Consider the following 20,515-nt stretch of genomic DNA (forward strand, 5'->3'; position numbering starts at 1 on the left):
TATTCTGGGCAAGGCGAACCCTTGCAAAAATCACTTTAGACAGTCTATAGACTGTCCATAAACTTCTGCCTATAAATTCTATAGACTGTCTATAGACAAACCCTAGAGAACAGTTTATATAATGCAAATCCTATAGACAATCTATAGATTTGTAGCCATACACTTTTAGTAGAATGTTGTCTATACACAGTCTACAGACTGAATAGAAAATAAATATCTACAAGAAGACCACTTTTGTAAGGAAAGGCGCATAGAACGAGTGATAAGAACAGCAGACATAGAAAATTAAGTAACACATCCGTTTTATTGCGTACGTATTCGGATTATGTACAGCGGTAAGACTGTAAAACAACTATGCACGAAGCGCACATAACACGGAAGTTCCTACATATTCAGGGAAGCTCCGGTGTAGACCTTTTCGTCCGGTCGTGGCAGACTAGCGAGAGGACATACATATGCACAGGCGTGCAAAGGAAATGACATGGATGGACGGACGACACGCAACAATGACGACAAGAGATACAAGACCATACTCGTGGAATGAGTAAATCGCCACGTAAAAGCGACAGCGCTGCATTACTGCCGTCCACACATAGCGTTAGTTTCGTTAAATTGGAGTTGTTGCCTGCTTCAATGCGGCAGCTAAAGACATACGCTACGGAAGCTAAGGCTAGCATACGCGGTAATGTCTACGTCGATTCCAAGACTGCTTGATGCATACACGACGGGAGGTATTTCCAAACTTCTACGTCTATAGTATACACAGATGCTCTGCGCGGAGGGATAGTACGAAATTTTTCATTTTGTCGAATTATTAACTCGGCAAAATTCTCATCGCCGATACAGTCCATAGGCGAGCAATGAAAAATAAAGGCACGAAACAAACTGCAGCATAACTTAAAGGGACCCAGGAAGGGGGGGGGGGGTCTCAGTAAAGGTGCGATATGTCTGGGATGTTAAAAGACGACGGTTCATAATTATCTCCCAGCAAGAATTATTTTAATGCGTTTTGTGGAAGCTGAGCTATATGCAGACAAAATTTGAACTTCTCCGTTTTCGCGCCTTTCCCTCTTCTCTCGCACGCCAAAACGGCGGCGCTCCTCCGCCGGCCCACTCACTCGGCCCCTCCCCTACCTCCCTCCGCCGGCTGCGGAGCGCGCGGAGTGGCCGCGGTAGCGCGTGACGTCTGCAAGAGTTCGGCGCTGTGAACCAATGACTACTCCCGGCTGCTGACGTCATTTGCAAGACGTGACGTCGTCTGCCAGGTTTTCGCGCAAAAGCCCGCCACCGCGCGTCGCCGCGAGGTGCGAAAGCGGGAATTTTTAAAAATTTATTGCAAATTTCCCGCTCGATTTTGAGGTCTCGTACGCGGCATGAACGCTCGGTGGCCCGTACTCTACATAGTGCGAACATTTTAAAGCCAAGCTCAAACACCCCTTTCTGTGGCCCCTTAATGAAATGGCAAAGATGGACTCTTGTAGTAGCGCATTTATAACGCGCGCCGTGTGGAAGAGAGCAGTTAACGTAGTACGGCGCTCGCTTCTTCGAACCAATGACGAAAACCAACGGGCGTTTCAAGGTGCAGAGACACAAACATTACGACCATTTTCCTTATTTACAGAAGCCGTCAAAACTCTTCACCGCGAACAAGACTGCTGACTCTATCACTGAGTCTTCATTTTATAACTTTTTTTTACCATGCAAACTGGTTTCGGTTTATGCAGCTGTCGAGCGTCATGACGTCACAAGGCAGGCGCGAGATACGTGCGAAGCACTTGAATAAGATACCGTCACCGAAAAGGGACGAAAAGTGCCGATTTCAACGCGGATTTTTGTGAGAAGCACCCCGTGCAATCTCTCTAGAAGGCGTTTAAAACCAGGTGCGCCACTTGTAGCTCGTGACGTCACACAGGGTACCACAGTCTCCGGGAAACTATAACCACCGTAGTTAAAATAAAATGCCTTTAGATACAAATCCTCCTGCGCATTAATTACGGAACTAAACGCCGTTTTCCGTTGCAAACGGAGACACTTCCATCACTCCACGCACTAGGAACCGGAGGTTAAATATCGGTGTCCGCGCACCCTGAACGCAAATAAGCCTATGTGGGTGTAAATAGGGAGTAAGCTGTCCTCTACCGCACTCCTTTTTATAAAATGGAGTGTGCACGAGAGGACAACATCATCATCATCAGCCTGACTACGTCCACTGAAGGGCAGAGGCCTCTCCCGTGTGTCTCCAATTAACCCTGTCCTTTGCCAGCTGCGGCCACCGTAACCTCGCAAACTTCTTAATCTCATCCACCCACCTAACTTCCTGCCGCCCCCTGCTACGCTTGCCTTCTCTTGGAATCCACTCCGTTGCCCTTAAGGACCAGCGGTTATCTTGCCTTCGCATTGCATGCCCTGTCCAGGCCCATTTATTCCTCTTGATTTCGACTAGGATGTCATAAACCCGCGTTTGTTCCCTCACCCACTCTGCCCGCTTCCGGTCTCTTAACGCTACACCTATCACTTTCCTTTCCATGGCTCGCTGCGTTGTCCTCAACTTAAGCTGAACCCTTTTCGCTAGCCTCCACGTTTCTGCCCCGTATACGTGACAGCCGGTTAGACAGAGCTGTTGTACACTTTTTCCCTAGAGGGATACTGGTACCAACTGCCATTCATGATCCGAGAGAACCTGCCATATGCGCTCTACCCCATTGCTGTTCCTCTAGTTAATTCCCTCTCATGATCCGGATCAGTGGAGAGGGCAGCTTACTCCCTTTTTACTCATTTCGTGTTTAGGGTGTATATCCCTTACGTTAACTCTGCGTTAGCGTTAACAGCGCGCGTCTCCTGTAGCGTCAGTCCACGCTCATGAGGCGCGACTGGAGCACAGATGGCGCTTCTTTTTCTCCGCTGCGTTTCGGCCGCCCGCGGGCTTCTCTCGGACAAAGGAACGCGGCGGCGCAGCGTCCTCAGAGCGGGTAGACGATGCGTCCGACCACCAGGTCGGCCAGCAGGTCCTTCCAGGATGGGAAGCCCAGAGGTTCCGGAAGCAGATTCACGCCGCCACCGATAACCTGCGACGAGGCGAGAGCCTGCAGTGTTTTCTTCCCTTTCACGCGTGGTGGCGCTAGTTAACAACCGGGAACACGGGCGACTCATGCGTAGAAGAAAATACGAACGAATGACGTACTCTTTCACTCAATTACGGCAACGTCATAAAAACGTTACAACTGGCACCGCTAGACCAGGGACACAACAGTTGGTCAGCTTTCCTTTGTAGCCGTATGGCTGCGCTTGGGTGGATAGTAATAATTAAAAAATATGAAAATGAAAATTGGTTTTGAGGAAAGAAAATCATGCAGTAACTGTCTCACATACAGGAATCTCGGTGGACACCCGAACCGCGCCGTAAGGGAAGGGATAATGGAGGGAGCAAAAGAAGACGGTGTGGCTCAGTAGTTAGGGCCGCTCGGCTAATAATAATAATAATAATAACAACAACAACAACAAATTGTTTTTTGGAGAAAGTAAATGGCGCAGTATCTGTCTCAGATACTGTTGGACACCTAAAACGCGCCGTAAAAAATGATGGGATAGAGGAGGGAGTGAAAGAAGGAAGAGAGAGGTGCAGTAGTGGAAGGCTCCGGAATAATTTCGAACTCCTGGGGATCTTTAACGTCAATGACATCGCAAAGCACACGGGCGCCTTAGCGTTTTGCCTGCATAAAAACGCAGCTGCCGCAGTCGGGTTCGAACCCTCCCGGGAACTCCGGATCAGTAGCCGAGCGCCCTAACCACTGGGCCACCGCACAGCACGCGGGCGCCTTTTGCGTTTCGTCTCCATCGAAACACGGCCGCCGCGGTCTAATAAGTACTCCCTTATTGTAGCGATAGCTATAGATGACGGTAGCATCTCGAGCCTTAAGCGTGGCGGTGGCACGTGACCGTGGCTGCGCCGCCTCCCAACACGTGGTTGGTCACGTGACCAGCCACGTGGTGCGGAGCAGCTGCTGCTGCCGGCGGCGCACCGGCGAAACAGCTGCAACAGCTGTGCGCATGCGCCGTGTCAAGTGGGACGAAGATGAAGAAGGAACGCCCACCGAAACGGAGCGGCGAGAGACTTTGCAGTTCGCCTGAGCAAGTTCCACTCGGCCAGCTGTAGCTATCGCGTCGCTCCAGGTTTAACCAGAGCTAAACCACCACCAATTTTTAGAAATCTACTCCTCCTTGGACGATTCCCCTAAACATTTGGCCAACACTGTTCCCACTTCGAGTTATTGATCAATTCGCTCGCACCCTACCGTAAGCTAGCCGTTCCTGTTAGCTTGGTTGGTAGAGCGACTGCTACGGTGTGAAACGGTGGTCCCGAGTTCGAACCCCGGACCAGGGCGAACTTTTCATTAACTACGAAGTTTCTGAGAAAGCTGTATAGCTTTCCTTTGTGGCCGTGTGTGCGCGCTTGGGTTGATGCCAATGAGGAATTACTTACTCCCTTATGACACGAACAAAATTCCGAAAGCAGTGCGAAAGTGAACGGCTCGAAACTGGCTCCCGACCACGGCTCAGATAATCATGACGGAATCAATTTATCGGAGTTTTTATGAATTTATAGCATCGAGAGCAGCTCCTCAATGGAAACCTATATATTCTATCACTCCCTCCTTTATCCCTTCCCTTACGGCGCGGTTCGGGTGTCCAACGATATATGAGACAGATAGTGCGCCATCCCCCCCCCCCCCCAAAGAAAAGAACATTATTAACCAATTATCGGGGCTTCACTGCAATTCTTCAGGGTCCACGTGCATGTATTACATAGTATTTTATAGACAGCAGGGCATCGGATGTTTCGAAGGTTACCCCTCAAAATATCGAGCATTCAATTAATCGTCCTCTGGCTCAAAACGAAATGAACGACGCGTGCCCGTCGGCGCAGAATTATATGCGGTGACTGAAGTGCTCATAAATCGACCGGCTGCTAAAGCGCGAGGTCGTGGGATCGAATCCCAGCCGCTGCGGGCGCGATACGACAGAAGCGCAATGCAAAAACGACCGACTGCGGTGCATGCTTAAGGACCCCCCGCTCTCATTTCGTTCCCTCCTGCACCACCCTTCCCCAGGTGGTCGAAATTATTCCCGAGCCCTCCACTACGGCACGTCTTCCTTTCTTCTTTCACTCCCTCCTTTATCCCTTCCCTTACGGCGCGGTTAAAGTGTCCAACAATATATGAGACGACACTGCGCCTTTTCCTTTCCCCCAAAACCAAATATTGTTATTATTATTATTATGCACCACCCTTTTCCTCACGGCGCGGTTATGGTGTCCAACGCGACTGCAGGTCAATTACCGCGCATTTTCTTTCCACATAAAATGTTTGCACTTTAAATATTAGGCGCACAATGCATTCCCCATAACCTGAAGGCTGCGAACCTGCTCTAACGGCCGCTGCAGACGTACCTGCATGTACAGCGCGAATTCTGGTCCCGATGACAATGCGTGGAACAGAAGATCACCTGCGAGAAAAAGAAGACTGGCATTCGTATCCCGTCTATCGCAGCTCCACCAGAACACTCCCTTGGACCCCAGAAGGTCCAGAAAATTCACAAAACGTTTCATCCCGCACTCTAAACACGAATACATCTATATGCGATTAAAAGGGAGTAATCGGACCTTTAGCGCACATCCTTTTGTAAGAGGGTGTACGCTAGAGGACAGTTTACTCCCTTTTTACTCTTCTCTCTTTAGTGTGCGCAACAGAGGGCGGTGCATCATCTGATGCACCGCCCGTATGGCAAAAGATGTCGGTAAGGGTGAGTTGTTTCAAAGGAGAATTCGCAGTGATCTCGATGTAAAAGGTTGCAGAAGGTGGGTCAGGTAACAACAAAAAAATTAGCTGTGGCTTAAACTTCGGTTAACCCTGGCGAGAAGCGAAAGCTTCCTTTGCATAGCTACGTTCACGAACGCCACACACACAGTGCCGAACGGATTGTCTGCAAAGCGTCGATGAAATTCCCCCCGATGGGGCAGCTGCCACCTGCCACAGTGGGCAGATTTTGATGACGTCAGTAGGTCACATGACCTGCCACGTGACACCTGTGACGGTGGCGTCACGTGACAGTGGTGAATATACATTTATTCGTTTGTTTCTGTTTTTTTTGCTACCTTATGAACGTTGCTTTCTGCGGTTTATATTGATTCGTGACATGGCTCTGTTGTCTTGTGTGTGGGCATCACTGCCTTGCGCTCCGTGTAGTGACGGCTAATGTATTGGCTTCCCGTGCAAGCTCTAGTTCGCGGCGCTGCGCACGGAGGATGCCACGAATCCGTGCAGCTGCCAAGGAGATAAAAAAATACTTGCATATTTTTATATCCTCCTAGGAAGGGGCACTCGGCGCATCGCCACCCATCTTTTCTCCTTTAATTCGTTCCGACGGTCCTCGGTCGTGGTAAGCCGCAGAAACGAAAAATGCGCTCTTAAAGGGACCATGAAACAATATTTACTTAGGATAGCAAAAGCATGCCAGGGATCGGTATTCCATCACTAGTCACCACACCACGAAAAAAAGCGAGAAAGCTTCATTAACGTCAAAGATATCGGCACTTAAAAGTGATGTTCCCCCTCTCCCTTAAACACAGAACACGCCAACGTGCCAGAAAAAAAATAAAAAAAACAGATCGGGAATGCACCCCGCCACGCCCCATCCCGGCCACTTGAATTGAGAACGCCCAATGCGAAGGCCCACCTAGATTGCCCATTCACGTCATCGGAGTAGGGGCGCTTAAGAACTCACCGCGAGGTGTCGCCTTAATCAACTGCGAGCAGTGAGCAGGACAGTGAAGGGAAAGTAGATTTTAAGCGGATAGAAGTAACCAAGCGAAGGTTATCTGACTGGTGTCTTAAAAACAAGACAAGAACAAGATTTCACAAGTCATGGCTATGTGGCTTGAGCCACCACCCGATTAAAAGGGTTCAACATCCGTCCGTCCGTCCATCCATCCAGCAGCAGTTTTAAAAAAATATTTTTAAATTACAGGGTCCAACGCAGAACTTTCACATTTAATCCGAATGCTTACAAAGGCCATCTACACAGATTCCTCCCAAACTCATTCCAGGGTTCCTTTTACAAACTTCAAAATTTTTGTATCCACCTATTCTCTCCTTCGTGCTCGCACTCTTCCTTCACGGTACGCCGCCAACGAAAACGCCCGCGCCGCAGAACTGGAAAACGTGCTCTTAACTGCAGTCGCAGTAAACCGGAGGCAGTTCAGCGGCGTTGCAGAGCACGAAAGTGAGTGCAGCGCTGGCTATAGTACAGGGGGGAACAGTTGGAGCTGTGAGGCGTGTGGGAGAGTGATGCTGGGCGGCGGAATGAACTGCTTATTAAGAGCGCACCATTCAGGCGCAGGGTCCGCTCGGTTGCACGCAGGCCGAGAGTGTCTCGGGACACGGCACCACACCCTCGTCACTCACCCACAACGGGACGTCCGGTGAACGTCCTCGCGGCCAGGGTGTAGAAAGGGAGCGAGTCCCAGACCAGCACTGCCCTGCTCAGCACCCCTTGGACGCAAAGCACGACCAGGCGCAGCTGCAAGAGGACAGAGAGAGAAAGGAGGATGGGAACCCGGTTAAAACTCTCATGACCCACAAATTAGAAGAAAAAAAGAAAAAGCAAGCGGGCACCCGCATAATTTACTACCACGAAAATAACTATTTTAAGCTTTCAAACTGTGTGAGACTCTTAAAAACCCCCATTACCATCGCACATTGACCCGCAAGGTCGAAATAGATAGCAAATGGCTGCTTTTCAGCATCATTCAATTGAATTTTAAATGCACCTCAATTACGGGGTCTCCGAAAGCTGAGTGTACAAGCGAACTGGGCATTAACGCGCTTACCTTGACGAAGTTAACAATACGACGCCCTTGTGAGAACATTCCTTTTTTTTATGGCGCAAGGGCATCTGTGGCCAAAGAGCGCCATGACACACAGTATTTTAGACTTCTCAGGGTGGGGTCAAAGGCCCATTTCCCAAGCATTTCACCCTACATAAGCCGAGCATCAGGTCAGGGGAAGCTTGTACCCATTGTATCACCGGTGGGTACCCGGTGGCACTGGGGATCGAACCCCGCTCCTCCCGCAGGTGAGGCGGATGCTCAACCACTCGGCCACCACTGCGGTTGACTGGAGCATGAGACTGACATTGGGGAATGACAGCCCGCGACATTACGGAATCCATGGGTTTGGTCCGGAACTGCTGCATTTGCTGGTCTTCTACTTTATGTACAGTTATGTCTTATCCGTAATGATTACCTAGTAATCTCGGCCTTGACTGGAGGACGAGATTACCACGTAATCATTACAGATAAGACATAACTGTACAGAAAGTAGAACACCAGCAAATGCGGCAGGTGCGGACCAAACCCATAGATTCCGCGTAATGTCGCGAGCTGTCATTCTCCAATGTCATTCTTGTCAGTCATGGCCATCTAACCACGCTCGATGGAAAGCGTCGGTCGCAGTCGCCGACGACGGCTCCGTTCTTAATTCGCCAGCAAGACAGATGGGTTTCAGTGCCCGCTGTCATATATATATATATATATATGACAGCCAGTTGGGCAAGCTGTAAGAAATTCATCTTGTAGAACAAGGTGAAAAAAGAAACAAAAACAGTTGACAAACACGCGGAAAACACAGACAACGCACAGGCGCTAACAAGTCAACGCTTCTAAAAACCCCAGCTCGAACTAAGACTGCCGCCAAGAAAATCACGTTACAAACAGGACGCTTGCTCTGTTCACATGGTTTCTCGCTAAAACGACCAGCAAATGTTCTCTCATTAGACGCATCTAGCCAAGGTATATCTTGTTCGGCAGGTGAATAATGCAAATGTGGGGCCTCTTGGCCGCCTCCTCTCGAGAACTTTCGTGTGCGTGGATCAGTGTGAAATGGAAAAGTGCAGCACGCCGTAGCACATTTCCGCGTGTAAAAGCGCGGGAGACCAGAACGTTCTCGAAAGTGGTGCGACAATAAACGCACGTCGTGCACAGTTGTGCACAGAACTGCGCCTATGCGTCCGCAAGGAAGCAACGGCCGGCGCAGCTGTTCCTCGCGGATGTATACAGGGTTGTCCCCTTTTAAGGTGAACACGCGCGCGCGCGGCCGGGTCCTTCAAGCAGCCAGTGCATCGAAGCGGAGTGGCCGACGATCCGAAACACAACCTCCATGTCCCTCTGCGTCTGCGCCACTCAGATTCGATGCGCGACCGTACAAGACGCACTGGCGCTCTCAAGAGCTCGCCCTCGAGCACGCGTGTTCACAGTAAGAGTGGACGACCCCGCACGTACAAAAACGGCTGGCGTGATTCGATTAAGTTCCAAACCCAGCTTTGAACTCGCCGTCCGTTGTGCTGTTCCCCAGCCTCTACAAAGCGCTGAAACAGGTTTTCCTTCGGCCAGCGCCGCATGCGCGGGACGCACTCGTCGCGAGAACCAACGCTTACGTTTTGGCATAACTTACAAATCTTGCGACCACATCGAGCCCTGCTTGCTTGTTTCCCAGTGTTTGCATGCCGTGTATGCTTCCATCGCTATACGTGTCCGCATTTGGCGTCGGTTTATCCCGTCTCACGGCTCGCAAAACCTGCCGAGCCCCGCCAATCAGCACTGGCGAGCAACGCGTGTTGTCAACCATAACTATACCACCGGCCACATCAGTTAGCGCAAGCGAGAATGTTTGGCCGCAGATGGGAATTCGTGGCGTCGTAATGGAAATAGAATGGCTGCGGCGTGTAACTCGCCCGTGAGTTATCAGCGTGTATAGAAGGAATCACCCGTCGTTCCCGTAACGTGGGCATGACTAGAAAAACAAACGAACAACACCGACACGTACAAGAAACGAAAGCAATGTTAGGGTTGGCAGAACGTGTCTTCGTGTCCGAAGCCACGCAAAGCGGCCTTTCGACTGAAGCCGTCCGCGGAGCTATAAAAATGTGTCTGACGGCAGAACAACAACAAAGAAAGGGCCCAGTAGGGAGTGTGCAACCGTAGGCCGAGAGAAAAAGTGCGTATTGCTGAGAAGTGCGCATTGCTCCGCCGGTTGCACATCGACTTGGCGATGCAAACTCAATAAGCTGGAATACCGCAAAAAAAAAAAACACACACACACAGACTGCAGAATGCAGTAGACGGAACATTCCAGCTAAGCACGCAAACACTAGCCTGCAAAAACGTTCTAGCAAAAAATAAAGGCTGGTTGACTTCAGCTCATGGTAGCACATAAGGAGTTTGCTTCCATGCCCTTGTGGACTCTTAAATCAGGCTCTTTAGTATCAATCGAAAAGGTTGGTTGATGGTTGATGGGAGTTTAACGTCCGAAAGCGACTCAGGCTATGAGAGACGCCGTAGTAAAGGGCTCCGCAAATTTCGACCAGCTGAGGTTCCTTAACGTGCACTGACATCGCACAGTACACGGGCCTCTGGAATTTCGCCTCCATCGAAATTCGACCGCCGCGGCCGGAATCGAACCCGCGTCTTTCGGGCCAGCAGCCGAGCGCCTTTACCACTAAGCCACCGCAGCGACTCTGTATCAATCGAAAAGTCTGCCTTTTGTTCACGGCGGCCATGTTTTATATTGAAAAACAGCACTGAGGACAAATATGAACTCTACTGCTACGCCTTTTTGCCGCTAGGGTATACGGTTGGCGTTGCAGGCGACATGTACCATTGGAGGCATATATATATATATATATATATATATATATATATATATATATATATATATATATATATATATATATATATATATATATATATATATATATATATATGCTTCACTCCTCAGGTCATCATCATCATCAGCCTGACTGCACCCACTGCGGGGCAAAGGCCTCTCCCGTGTCTCTCTAGTTAACCCGGTCCTTTGGGAGCTGAGCCCACCCTATCCCCACAAACTTCTTAATCTCATCCGCCCACCTAACCTTCTGCCGCCCCCTGTTATACGCTTGCCTTCTATTGGCATCCACTCCGTTACCCTTAAGGACCAGCGGTTGTCTTGCCTTCGCATTACATATTCCCTGCCCAAGCGCTAGAGGACAGCCTATTCCCCTCTTACCGGTTTTGTGTTTCCGAGTCTGTGGCGTTTACAAGGAAAGATAGAGTGTAGGGTAAAGAGAGTGAGAGGGGGGGCACAACTCACGGTGAGGAAGACGGCGTAGTAGACGGCCACGGTGGGGAAGAGGAAGAAGAGGACCCCGAAGAGCAACGTGCCCACGAACATCTGGTCGACGTCGTAGCGATGCGAGTCGACGCGCCGCCGCAGCGGATTCCACTTGCGGCCGCGGAAGAGGCGCCACAGCGCGGCCAGGGCGCGGGCCCAGCCCTGGTACAGGCGGCAGGCGTAGCCGTAGAAGCAGTACATGTGCACCGTGGCCAGCGCCAGCAGGTCCGAGGCGAGCGCCAGGTGGAGGGTCAGGCTGCCCGGCCACAGGGTGAACAGGGCGCCCACCCACGGGTCCACCACGCCCACGTACGCTGTCCATGCACCCGCGACCATTTGGTTGCAATGGGGCAGCTTGGCCTTAACGGGGCAGCTTGGCCTTAACACGACCACGGCTAACGCGCCTTTTCAGACCGCGAATGTGCGCACATAAACGAGACACGGACACCTCGTTTGTGCGCGCTCATTTGTAGTCTTAAGAAATATAACTCCGGAAAAGCAACACAGACGGAGGTAAAGTCTTTGTGAAAACTTTAGAGCCCACGAGGTTTGCTTCTAAGCCTTGTAGTGGGACACGCGCAGCAGTCGCCAGAGTCCTACCCATTGAGTGAGGCAAGACCAGGAATATTCTTACCGTCAGGAAATTTGGAGCGCAGAAGATGCATTACGACCTACACGGTTTGGCTCAGAAGCGAACCACCTGGGCTCAAAACTTTTGGCAAAGGCTGTACATTGACTTAAAACATAGATTAACAACCACTGCAACGCTACGAAAAAATAAATTGCAGAGAAGTGAGGGCGGGGGTTTTCTGGTAGGACGATGGAAGAGAGTGAACTCACTCTTCCAGAGGCTGATGTGGTAGAGGAAGAAGCGGCCCAAAGCGTTGTTCAGCGCCGCGTTCAGCTTCAGCCCGGCGGGGGCGCCCATCAGCCACTGGACGAGAGCCTGCAGGTGCTGCACCACCGTCTGCAAAGCAAAAAAATAGAGTGCGCTCCCGATGTCACGCTGAGGACGAACCACCTAATTTTGTCGTCAGTAAAAATCGATTTATGCGGAGGCTTGTTAAGCAGAAAAAACACGTATGCTGTCGAAATTAGATTTAAAAATGGAACAATTTTTTCCCCGTCCCTCGACGCGAACTCGTGACGTCAAGACTGAAAAGGTCTCCGTGACCATCGTTTGAAACTGAATGGCGGTGTAGCACAGCCTCTGGGATCTGCACCAGAAAATCACTCTTGACGTCATTGCAGTCTGCTCGCGAAAATAGCCGGTGGCGACAACACATGTATTTCCCTCTCTTGTCTTTTCTACAGCTTGTAAAAGCACTTTTTTAATAAAAGTAGCATCTTTGCCACCGTGAAACGTAGTTACATAAATCTGCCCCAAGTGTCTCCACACCGACCTCCGTCCACTCCAGGGAGGCCCAGGGCACTTCCTCCGAGAAGCCGTTGTCCCAGTGCACGGCCCAGGCGAGGCAGGCGCCCAGTAGGCAGTCCAGCAGGATGCTACACATCCGGTTCCTGCAGCTGCAAACACCAGGAAGAAGACTCTTCTGAAAACTCTGGGCTCCTCTTAACCACATTCAAAAACATTCTGAAGTCCCTCCCCCCTCTAAAAAAATTGCAAGGAGCCCCGCCCTAGAAAATAGATTATGGGTGGATTAGTGGGTAGGATTAGTATAATTCCACGGGATAATCCAATGAAATGTACTGGAACATTCTAGACACCAGGTTTTTGAATTTGGCAGTGCTGATGATGTTACGACCCTGTCAACCAACGAGGGAACTTTTCTTTACACGATAACCTACATGCGGTTAAGCGATGCGCCACTGCCCTGCGATGGCAGGTGCTGCCACCGGTGGGACTTGTGCAATCCAGGTTACTCTTCCCAGTAGCCTCTCGTGAAAAATCATTAATTTAACTGCCACCTGATTGGTGGGCAGTTTGCTCACAATCCGGTGGGCAGGCTGCGATGAAGCCATAAGGTCACGTGACCTAGCTGGGCCACCTACCTCCCAGGTTGCTTCTCTGGGCGGCACCAGTTGTTCTGGCGAGAAACAAGGACGGCACACTCCTCGCTTTTCTCTTAGACTCTATTTTCTCTCACGGCGCATGCTGCGCCCTCTAGTAGCAATACAGAGAACTGGTGGAGAACAATACCCACGTGGGTACCGCAGGCACAATCCGCTTTCACGGGGCACCAACCGCGCCTGCGCATGCGCAGTGGCAAGTGTGTGCTTGCAGCTGCCGCCATCTGTCGCTGGAAGATTGTACTCTAACCGGTGAAACTCGGAAGAGGGCAGAGGAGAAGAGACGCGCATGCCCACACGCGGAGTGTGAAAAGAATCGTATAGCCACTCGGGGCAGGGGTACACCTGAGAGGTCCGGGAAGTTTTATCGGGACAAGTCTCCAAGACGCGTGGGCGTGACTGCCGAATCGGTGGATAATAATATAACAATAAATAACCATTTAATCTGACCGCGAAAGCCAGTTTAAGGCCCAGCAATTCCTGGTTGTGTGAAATGAGCCGACCGTTGGCAGAGATGTCACCAATGAGCCTAAATATCGCTTTCCGCACGTCCTGGAGACTTTTGTCCCCCACAGTGCACAAGTTCCGCAAGCCCACCGCATTACCGGAGAGAGATGCGTCCGTTCGTCCGCACGCTGTCGGCGACGGCGGCGAAGTCCTCGAGCCGCTTGCAGATCAGCGCACCCGTGGACGTCGCCTGGGCACACGTGGACAGTATTCCTGCCACCCTGCGGAGAACCTCGAGTTAATTCAGGGCAGTCACTAGGTACGCTAGTTTCCACGCAAAAAAAAAAGAGAGCAAAAATGACTGTGACCCCAGTCCACGCTGTGAAGGCGGTTGGACAGTGAAGCTGTAAAACGACACCCAATTACTCATTGCGACGTCACTAGAAAATTCACACACGTGGCTCTAGAAAGAGCGAAGCCAGAGACAAGTGAAATGTACTTAATGCTGTACGAATGATTTCAAAGGAGATATGCTGTTTGCATTCAATTTTTAGCCTGGCGTTTTTTGTTTTTGTTTTTTGCTTACGACAACGACACGAAAACGCAACCGTAATCTTTACCGGGAAACACACGCGGGGAGAAGGAACGTGCATCGCACTGTTTGCAGGCGCCGTTATCATACAATATGCGGTTTGCACTTGACAGGAGGGCTTTCAATGACATCAACCCCTTTCGAGCAGATGCAAACCTAATGTTCACCGGAACGCGTCCAACAGTGTTCCCATTGTTCACACGCGCCTTATCATCCATCACGTGGTTTTTCTTTAGCCTGACGTTTTTTTTTTCTGACGCCGACGACAAAACGATAAATTTCCTTGGACAGTAGAGGTATACAGCTTCGCTGTAAAAAAGCATAAGGTTACGACAACATACTTCACACCTCCTTGCCACCATTGTCCTAGAGAGTGACCAGCCAGATTCAAGCCTGGGACCGCGTTCTGCAAATTTAAGTGGACATATAGGCATCCAAACGGGCATGGCCTTCGCTCGCCAAGCCTGCCCAGTGACATCATCGGGGTAGGGGACGCCGCACAGTAAGGTGAGGTGTCGCCCTAATCGGTTGCGAGCTACTGCGAGCAGCAATTAAAAAAAATCTAAATTATAGGGTCCACACGGAGCTCTCAAATTTTGCTCGAATACCCACAAAGGCCACCTCTACATCTGTTGCACTAGAATATGCCAATCGAAAACATTTCAGGGTCCTTTAAAGTAGTATTTTTCGTTGCCTGTTTTCTTGTTTGCAATGACGCGCAAGATACCAACATACACGCATCGCCACGCGGTGCTCGCATATGACCACTATATAGTTAACTGAATTTATTCGCTGACCCTTTTCGGTTTCAACAGCCGAGTAATGGCTATGACGTCAAAGGCCCGTATAAGTCACGAGAAGCATAACAAAAACTGCAACATAATCGCTTCTTTTTTACTTGTTACGTTACGGCTCTTGACGCTGTTTTTAGCGTCGTAGTGAATTAAAATGACGAAGCAGCGATTATACCGCAGTTTTAACGGGACAGCATTAGAAACCCCGTGACGCCAAAATGTGTCGCCAGTTATAAATTTCGCCCACTGGCTGGACGGAAGTGTTATGCTGGGGTTAATGGCGCAAAGTAAGCTAAGGCCATCATGCGCCAAACGCAGGGTTGGTGCGTTTGTACAGCGGGAAGAGACGAATATGATTAAACATTTCAGAATTTCTTCAGAGCCTTTGCTTGCTTTAAAAGCGTAAAAAAGGTTGGAATCTCCAACTATAGAGCTTTCTCTTCCAGGAGTAACCTTCAGAGTGGTGCAACGGGATGTGTTCATCGTAACGTTGTGGGCAATGCTTTTGTGTTAGTCGTTCGAGCTTAGTGCATGAACATAAAATGTGGTTTGCAGTCTTTCCTTTCCCCACAATCGATTTTTGCTCCCCACAGACGAGATGGGAGCCGCAGAAATCAGTGAAGTAAGGTCACGTGAATCACCACGTTTGCACAACTTCGAGGCATGCTTTGTGCACAGTTTGACGCCATTTCATTCACTCTAATGCGAGCACGGCACACTTTGATGTGAACACGGCACATTCTGGCCTCTTTCCATACGCCTGCACTTATTCCACACAGGGCAATAAATTCCCGCTCCTCTCCGAGACAGAAGCAAAATCACCACATATTGCTAAGCTAAAGACAGGTGCCTGGGAGGCTGAAGGAAGGGTATTCGAGGTTTTGTCCTTTCCTATAGCTGCGCTTCCGAGTATGCATGCATACAGCCACACCATGAATATGGTTGAAGTGTTGGCCAAACGTTTCGGGGAATCCACCAGGGAGGATTCTCCGATAATAAGGGCGTACAATGTTTGTCCGTAAAGTTCCGAGACTGAGCCCATTAAAAAATGCGTCTAACATTAAAATCATTTGCGGAGCACCCCTCCGAAATATTCTTCTTTGCAGTCTATACACAGCTTCCAAAGCTTCTCGAGGTCTTGAAACAGTTGGAAAACGCTTTTTTTGCAGGGCTGTCAGCTCCTTTGTTGTGGCATCTTGAATGGCCTCCACGCTCCCCATCCAGCAACCTTCACACGAGGAAACAGGCAAAAATCGCATGGGGAGAGGTCAGGCGAGTATGACGGATGGGGAAGTACAGTAATGCTGTGCTTGGCAAGAAATTTTGTCACGCTGAGAGCAGTGTGCGGCCTTGCGTTATATAGTGGAGAAGGTTCCATTGTCGAGATGCCCATACGTCAGGGCGATGGCGTCGCAGTGCATCACGCATGTGCTGGAGCACACGGATATAAAACTCCTGATTCGCCGTCAGCCCTTGTGGGACGAACTCGTGGTGCATGACACCTCTGGCATCGAAAAAAACTATCAGCATCGTCTTTGTTTTGGTCTTCTGTCGCTGGACCTTTCTCGACGCCCGAGAGCTTGTGGACCGCCATTCGGCGCTCTGCCTCTTTGTTTGAGGATCGTATTGAAAACACCATGTTTCGTCTTCAGCGATGATGCTGTCGACGAGTGCAGCATAGTCCTCTGCCTCGGAGAGCAAATCAGCGCTCACTGATGCCTGAGTGTCCTTCTTGTCCTGTGTGAAAGAGTGCAGCACAAGTCTGGCATTCAGCTTTCGTTTCCCTAAGTTCTCACGCAAAATATGGTGGCATGTTGTCTTACTACTGTCGAGAGCATCTGACAGCATGCAGACTGTAATGGTGCGGTCTTGCTGTACGATTTCCGTAATCCGAGCCACGTTGTTTTCATTCTGTAAGGTTGAAGGGCACCCCTGCCTTGTGTCGCCTTCCACCGTAGTTCGTCCCGAAACGGACCTCTCGTGCCTTTTGAAAACTCGCGCCCGCGATAATGTCTCGTTGCCATAAGCGTCACACAGAATTTTAGAAGAAGCGCCGACCAAAGAAAACAAAAAACAAAAGCAGCGAAACGTCTGTTTTTGTTTTCTTTGGTCGGCGCTCCTTCTTCGTCAACATGTTTGTCCCCGACCAGACGAGTTTTCGTCGAACTCTCGACTTCACAGAATTTTATGTTTACACGCCATTCGAGGTGAACGCCCATCTCTCCACATTCACTCACAGTAGAATGCGCAGACGACTCCACATTCACTCACAGTAGAATGCGCAGACGACTAGTGCCAACGTATTTTCTATATGTAGTGCCATCTAGCGGCTTCCAAAGAAATTAACATAAATAGCTCAGGTTAGCTCGAAAAGATGGCGCTACACATACGCACCAACATTTGTTTTAGGGAATCATTTCTAGAGAAGAAATTAAGTCAGTCTCGAAACTTTACGGACAACGGTTGTAATTACTCAGTGACATCCACCCAAGCGCAGCCATGTGGCTACAAAGGAAAGCTATACAGCTTTTTCGGAAACTTCGCAGTTGAAGAAATATTGGTCCTGGTCCGAAACCTAAACAACCCTTTCAAGGGATGGAATCACAAGAGCGGTGGGAGGCTGCTCTGAGCAGCTCACAACCAGTACAACAGCTTCGTATCGTGGGCTGGGCTTTGAGGGTTGCCGTGGCCGCCCGGTCACCTAGAGCGGCCGAGGGCCGGTTGCCGTCCTGCTCATCCCCCTCCCCCTTCGTCCGCCCTCAACTGATTCGTTGAAGTGGGTCCAATAAAGTTGTTAACAACTAGCCAATCGACCAACCAAAGGTATTACGTTTGTGGCAAAAGCGCTTGGCCCACAGGAATCGCATTTAGAGCCAAATACGTGTAGTGGGACACTTCCGGCACCCCTGAGACTCCACAGCAGCGCAGGGGTGAGGAAGGATCTGCTCTCCCTCCAAGAATGTGGAGCTGCAGTGGAGTAAAACCCCCCAATGAACTAAAAGTAACGCCATCCTTTGAAGCATGACGCCCCCTCCTTCCCTGCGCATTCCCTCGACGTTCGATCATACCATTGCCCGAAAGCGGTCACGTGTTTTCGCGCGCTTTTCTCTTGCTTGTTTCACTGCTTCCTCCTGCCCCATGGTGCCAAACAACGCGAGTGCAACACGTTTCACGCGCCTTTTCTGCTGTGGGGGAGCCACAGTTGACAGCGGAGAGAGCAGCAGCGCAGGAGGAGAGGATGTGGCGCCACTGTTACAGTGCAGTGCTGCACCGGTAGACAGAGGGTCTTGTGGACTAAACAGTAATGGCATTGTCTGTACAAGATGAGTACAAATTGCGATAAGACGGCCACACAAGCGCTGAAGAATAACTAGAAAAAAATTGTACAGTAAAAAGTGTGACGAAACCACAAGCGGGCTAAAAATTTTCCACCAAAAAACAGCGAACAAGCGAACACGCACACGTTTTCGAGCGTAGCACTTATGCGCCAATTCGCGCGTTCAGCCGCGTCGCCGTCGGTGTAACCGAGCGCAAGGGGAGCGCGCCGGTTGTGCCGAGCGAACGAAAGTACCGCCGCTCGCTCATAGATGGCGCCAGAGTGGTGAGCGCCTTTCTTTAGAGCGGCGGCGTCCGTCACCACCACATGTGCGAAGGTAGGGTGGGTACACGGGAGGTTTGCCCACGGCGACATGCGCTGCGCCACGCTCCGCTGGCGGGCGGTGCTGTGAAATGTGCTGCAGGCCATACATTGTCCGCGTCGGCCCCGCCACTCACAGAGTAGTCTTCCCAGTATAAACCGTCTGCTTTTGAACCAGGTATTGCTGCAGCAGGCTGAACATATCTCCATCCATTTCTCCGCCCACAAAAACTAGGTGAGGAGTGTTACTTGAAGAAAGATTGTCCGTGGAAAATAAAGACTGCTTTGTAAATGTACTACATACATACACGTATCTCTCAAATTTTTTCCCTCAATATATCGCAAAATGAGAACACCTGCAGAGCATGCTTAAATTTTGCATTAGGGAGTATCGTAGTCGTCCTTATAATTTTTTCCGCAACATTATATATATATATATATATGCGCGCCTCAATGTCTGCAAGGAACATTTGTACTCTAATTTCTAGAGTTCACCATTGGATCGCGCTAAAACGACAGAGGTAGTTTATAAGGCTCATTTGCGTGACACAGACAATCGACAAACATTATCCCCCGTATTTGTTCAATTGATGACGTTCGCACTCGCATTTTCGTTACAAATTTTCCCAACCACGTTGGTTTCCCATGAAGTACAAGTTTGATATAGACTGACGCAAAGTATACGCCAAAAGTTTCGGTGTACGGCGATTGCCTCAGCCTTCCTGACTGGAAAGTTTCGTTAATTTTATGAAAGCTCTTATTTCATTACAATTAAATTAATAACATCCACGGCCACTATTACAACGGTTACAACACTGTTACAACACGCTTTCCCCTTGACAATTCCCGTGGCAAAACCAAACAAGTAAAAATCGTGGCTACGTTTTCAGTCAATCCATAGCAGGAACCCTAAGATCAGAGTAACGAGAACATAGGTGGCTAGTGGTGGTAGAAACTGTCACTCACCGGGATGGAAGTTTGTGCGTCATAGTGGCCTTCGCAGCTTGAACCAGCGATCCCGCACAGATCGCAGGTTGCCAAAAGAAAGATATCTCCTCATTCTGAGAGCTCGCATACACAACTTCCGCAGAGCACCCGACGTTGTCTGGGAGACGAAACCGTTGACACTCAAGTAACCAGCCAACCAGAGCATTGACACCGGGCTCGTGAAAACTGGGAGTGAGCTGCAGCGCGTCGGCGTCGTAGAGCACAACCATCGTCTTGGTAGACGGCTGTCTCACGAAAGACTGCACGACGTGTCCGTACTCGTTCACCTGGATGCAGAAGTCTAGCGTTTCCTTGGCGTGCGCGACTAGCGCAACGTGACCATCGCCCCTCGTCAAAAGTCCCACGAAGAATGACGACTTGCGAGCTAAGGACAGCGCCAGAGCGTCCCTGAACACGTCGATTGTGGCATCCGTAGCTTTGGAATCGGGCAGCAAGAGCGATGCAACGCATGATATATTGGTCGCTGCGTCGTCGGCACATCCCACTAGGATCCCCGTGCCTTGGCACAGCTGAACGGGCAGGAAAATATTCGCGTATCCACTCATCTCGGACAAGAGGCGTTCCACGCGCAGTTTCGATTTCACCTTGTCGCCATTTTGAACGATGCCCTTTTGTTGCCAGCCACATTTCTTGTATGTCCTACTTTGGTGAAATGTTTTACCACAATTGTTTAAACTAAATAAACTAAATGCAAACATAATTGCATAAAGTAAAGTCACGTCAAAATTTGTTTATAATTTTGGGAGGTTCGGCAGGAAAATATTAGGCCTCAGCGAACTGGCTTATCAAATCGCACCGAGGC

The 20,515-nt window shown here is 50.0% G+C and overlaps 1 protein-coding gene across 1 annotated transcript; it reads right to left on the bottom strand.

The window, feature by feature from the left end:
* Positions 1-285: 285 nt before the first annotated feature.
* PIG-Q (phosphatidylinositol glycan anchor biosynthesis class Q) lies at positions 286-20,318 on the bottom strand. The gene is made up of 8 exons (XM_077634169.1): positions 19,672-20,318; positions 13,841-13,963; positions 12,608-12,731; positions 12,045-12,171; positions 11,184-11,518; positions 7,461-7,575; positions 5,447-5,502; positions 286-3,065 (listed from the first exon to the last, which is right to left on the bottom strand). The coding sequence occupies exons 1-8, from the start codon at positions 20,256-20,258 to the stop codon at positions 2,961-2,963; spliced, it is 1,572 nt and encodes a 523-aa protein (XP_077490295.1). The 5' UTR covers positions 20,259-20,318; the 3' UTR covers positions 286-2,960.
* Between the last annotated feature and the right edge of the window lie 197 nt (positions 20,319-20,515).

This window comes from Amblyomma americanum, chromosome 8, assembly GCF_052857255.1.
Source record: "Amblyomma americanum isolate KBUSLIRL-KWMA chromosome 8, ASM5285725v1, whole genome shotgun sequence".
NCBI classification, from domain to species: Eukaryota; Metazoa; Arthropoda; class Arachnida; order Ixodida; family Ixodidae; genus Amblyomma; species Amblyomma americanum.

Excerpts from the sequence above, each read along its gene's own strand:
- PIG-Q (XM_077634169.1), bottom strand. The coding sequence starts at position 20,258 with ATGAGTGGATACGCGAATATTTTCCTGCCCGTTCAGCTGTGCCAAGGC. Across the intron at positions 7,576-11,183 it reads ACTACGCCGTCTTCCTCACC|CTGCGCCTGGTCGTGCTTTG; the intron begins GTGAGTTGTGCC and ends GTCCTCTTGCAG. Across the intron at positions 5,503-7,460 it reads CACCGGACGTCCCGTTGTGG|GTGATCTTCTGTTCCACGCA; the intron begins GTGAGTGACGAG and ends TTTTTCTCGCAG.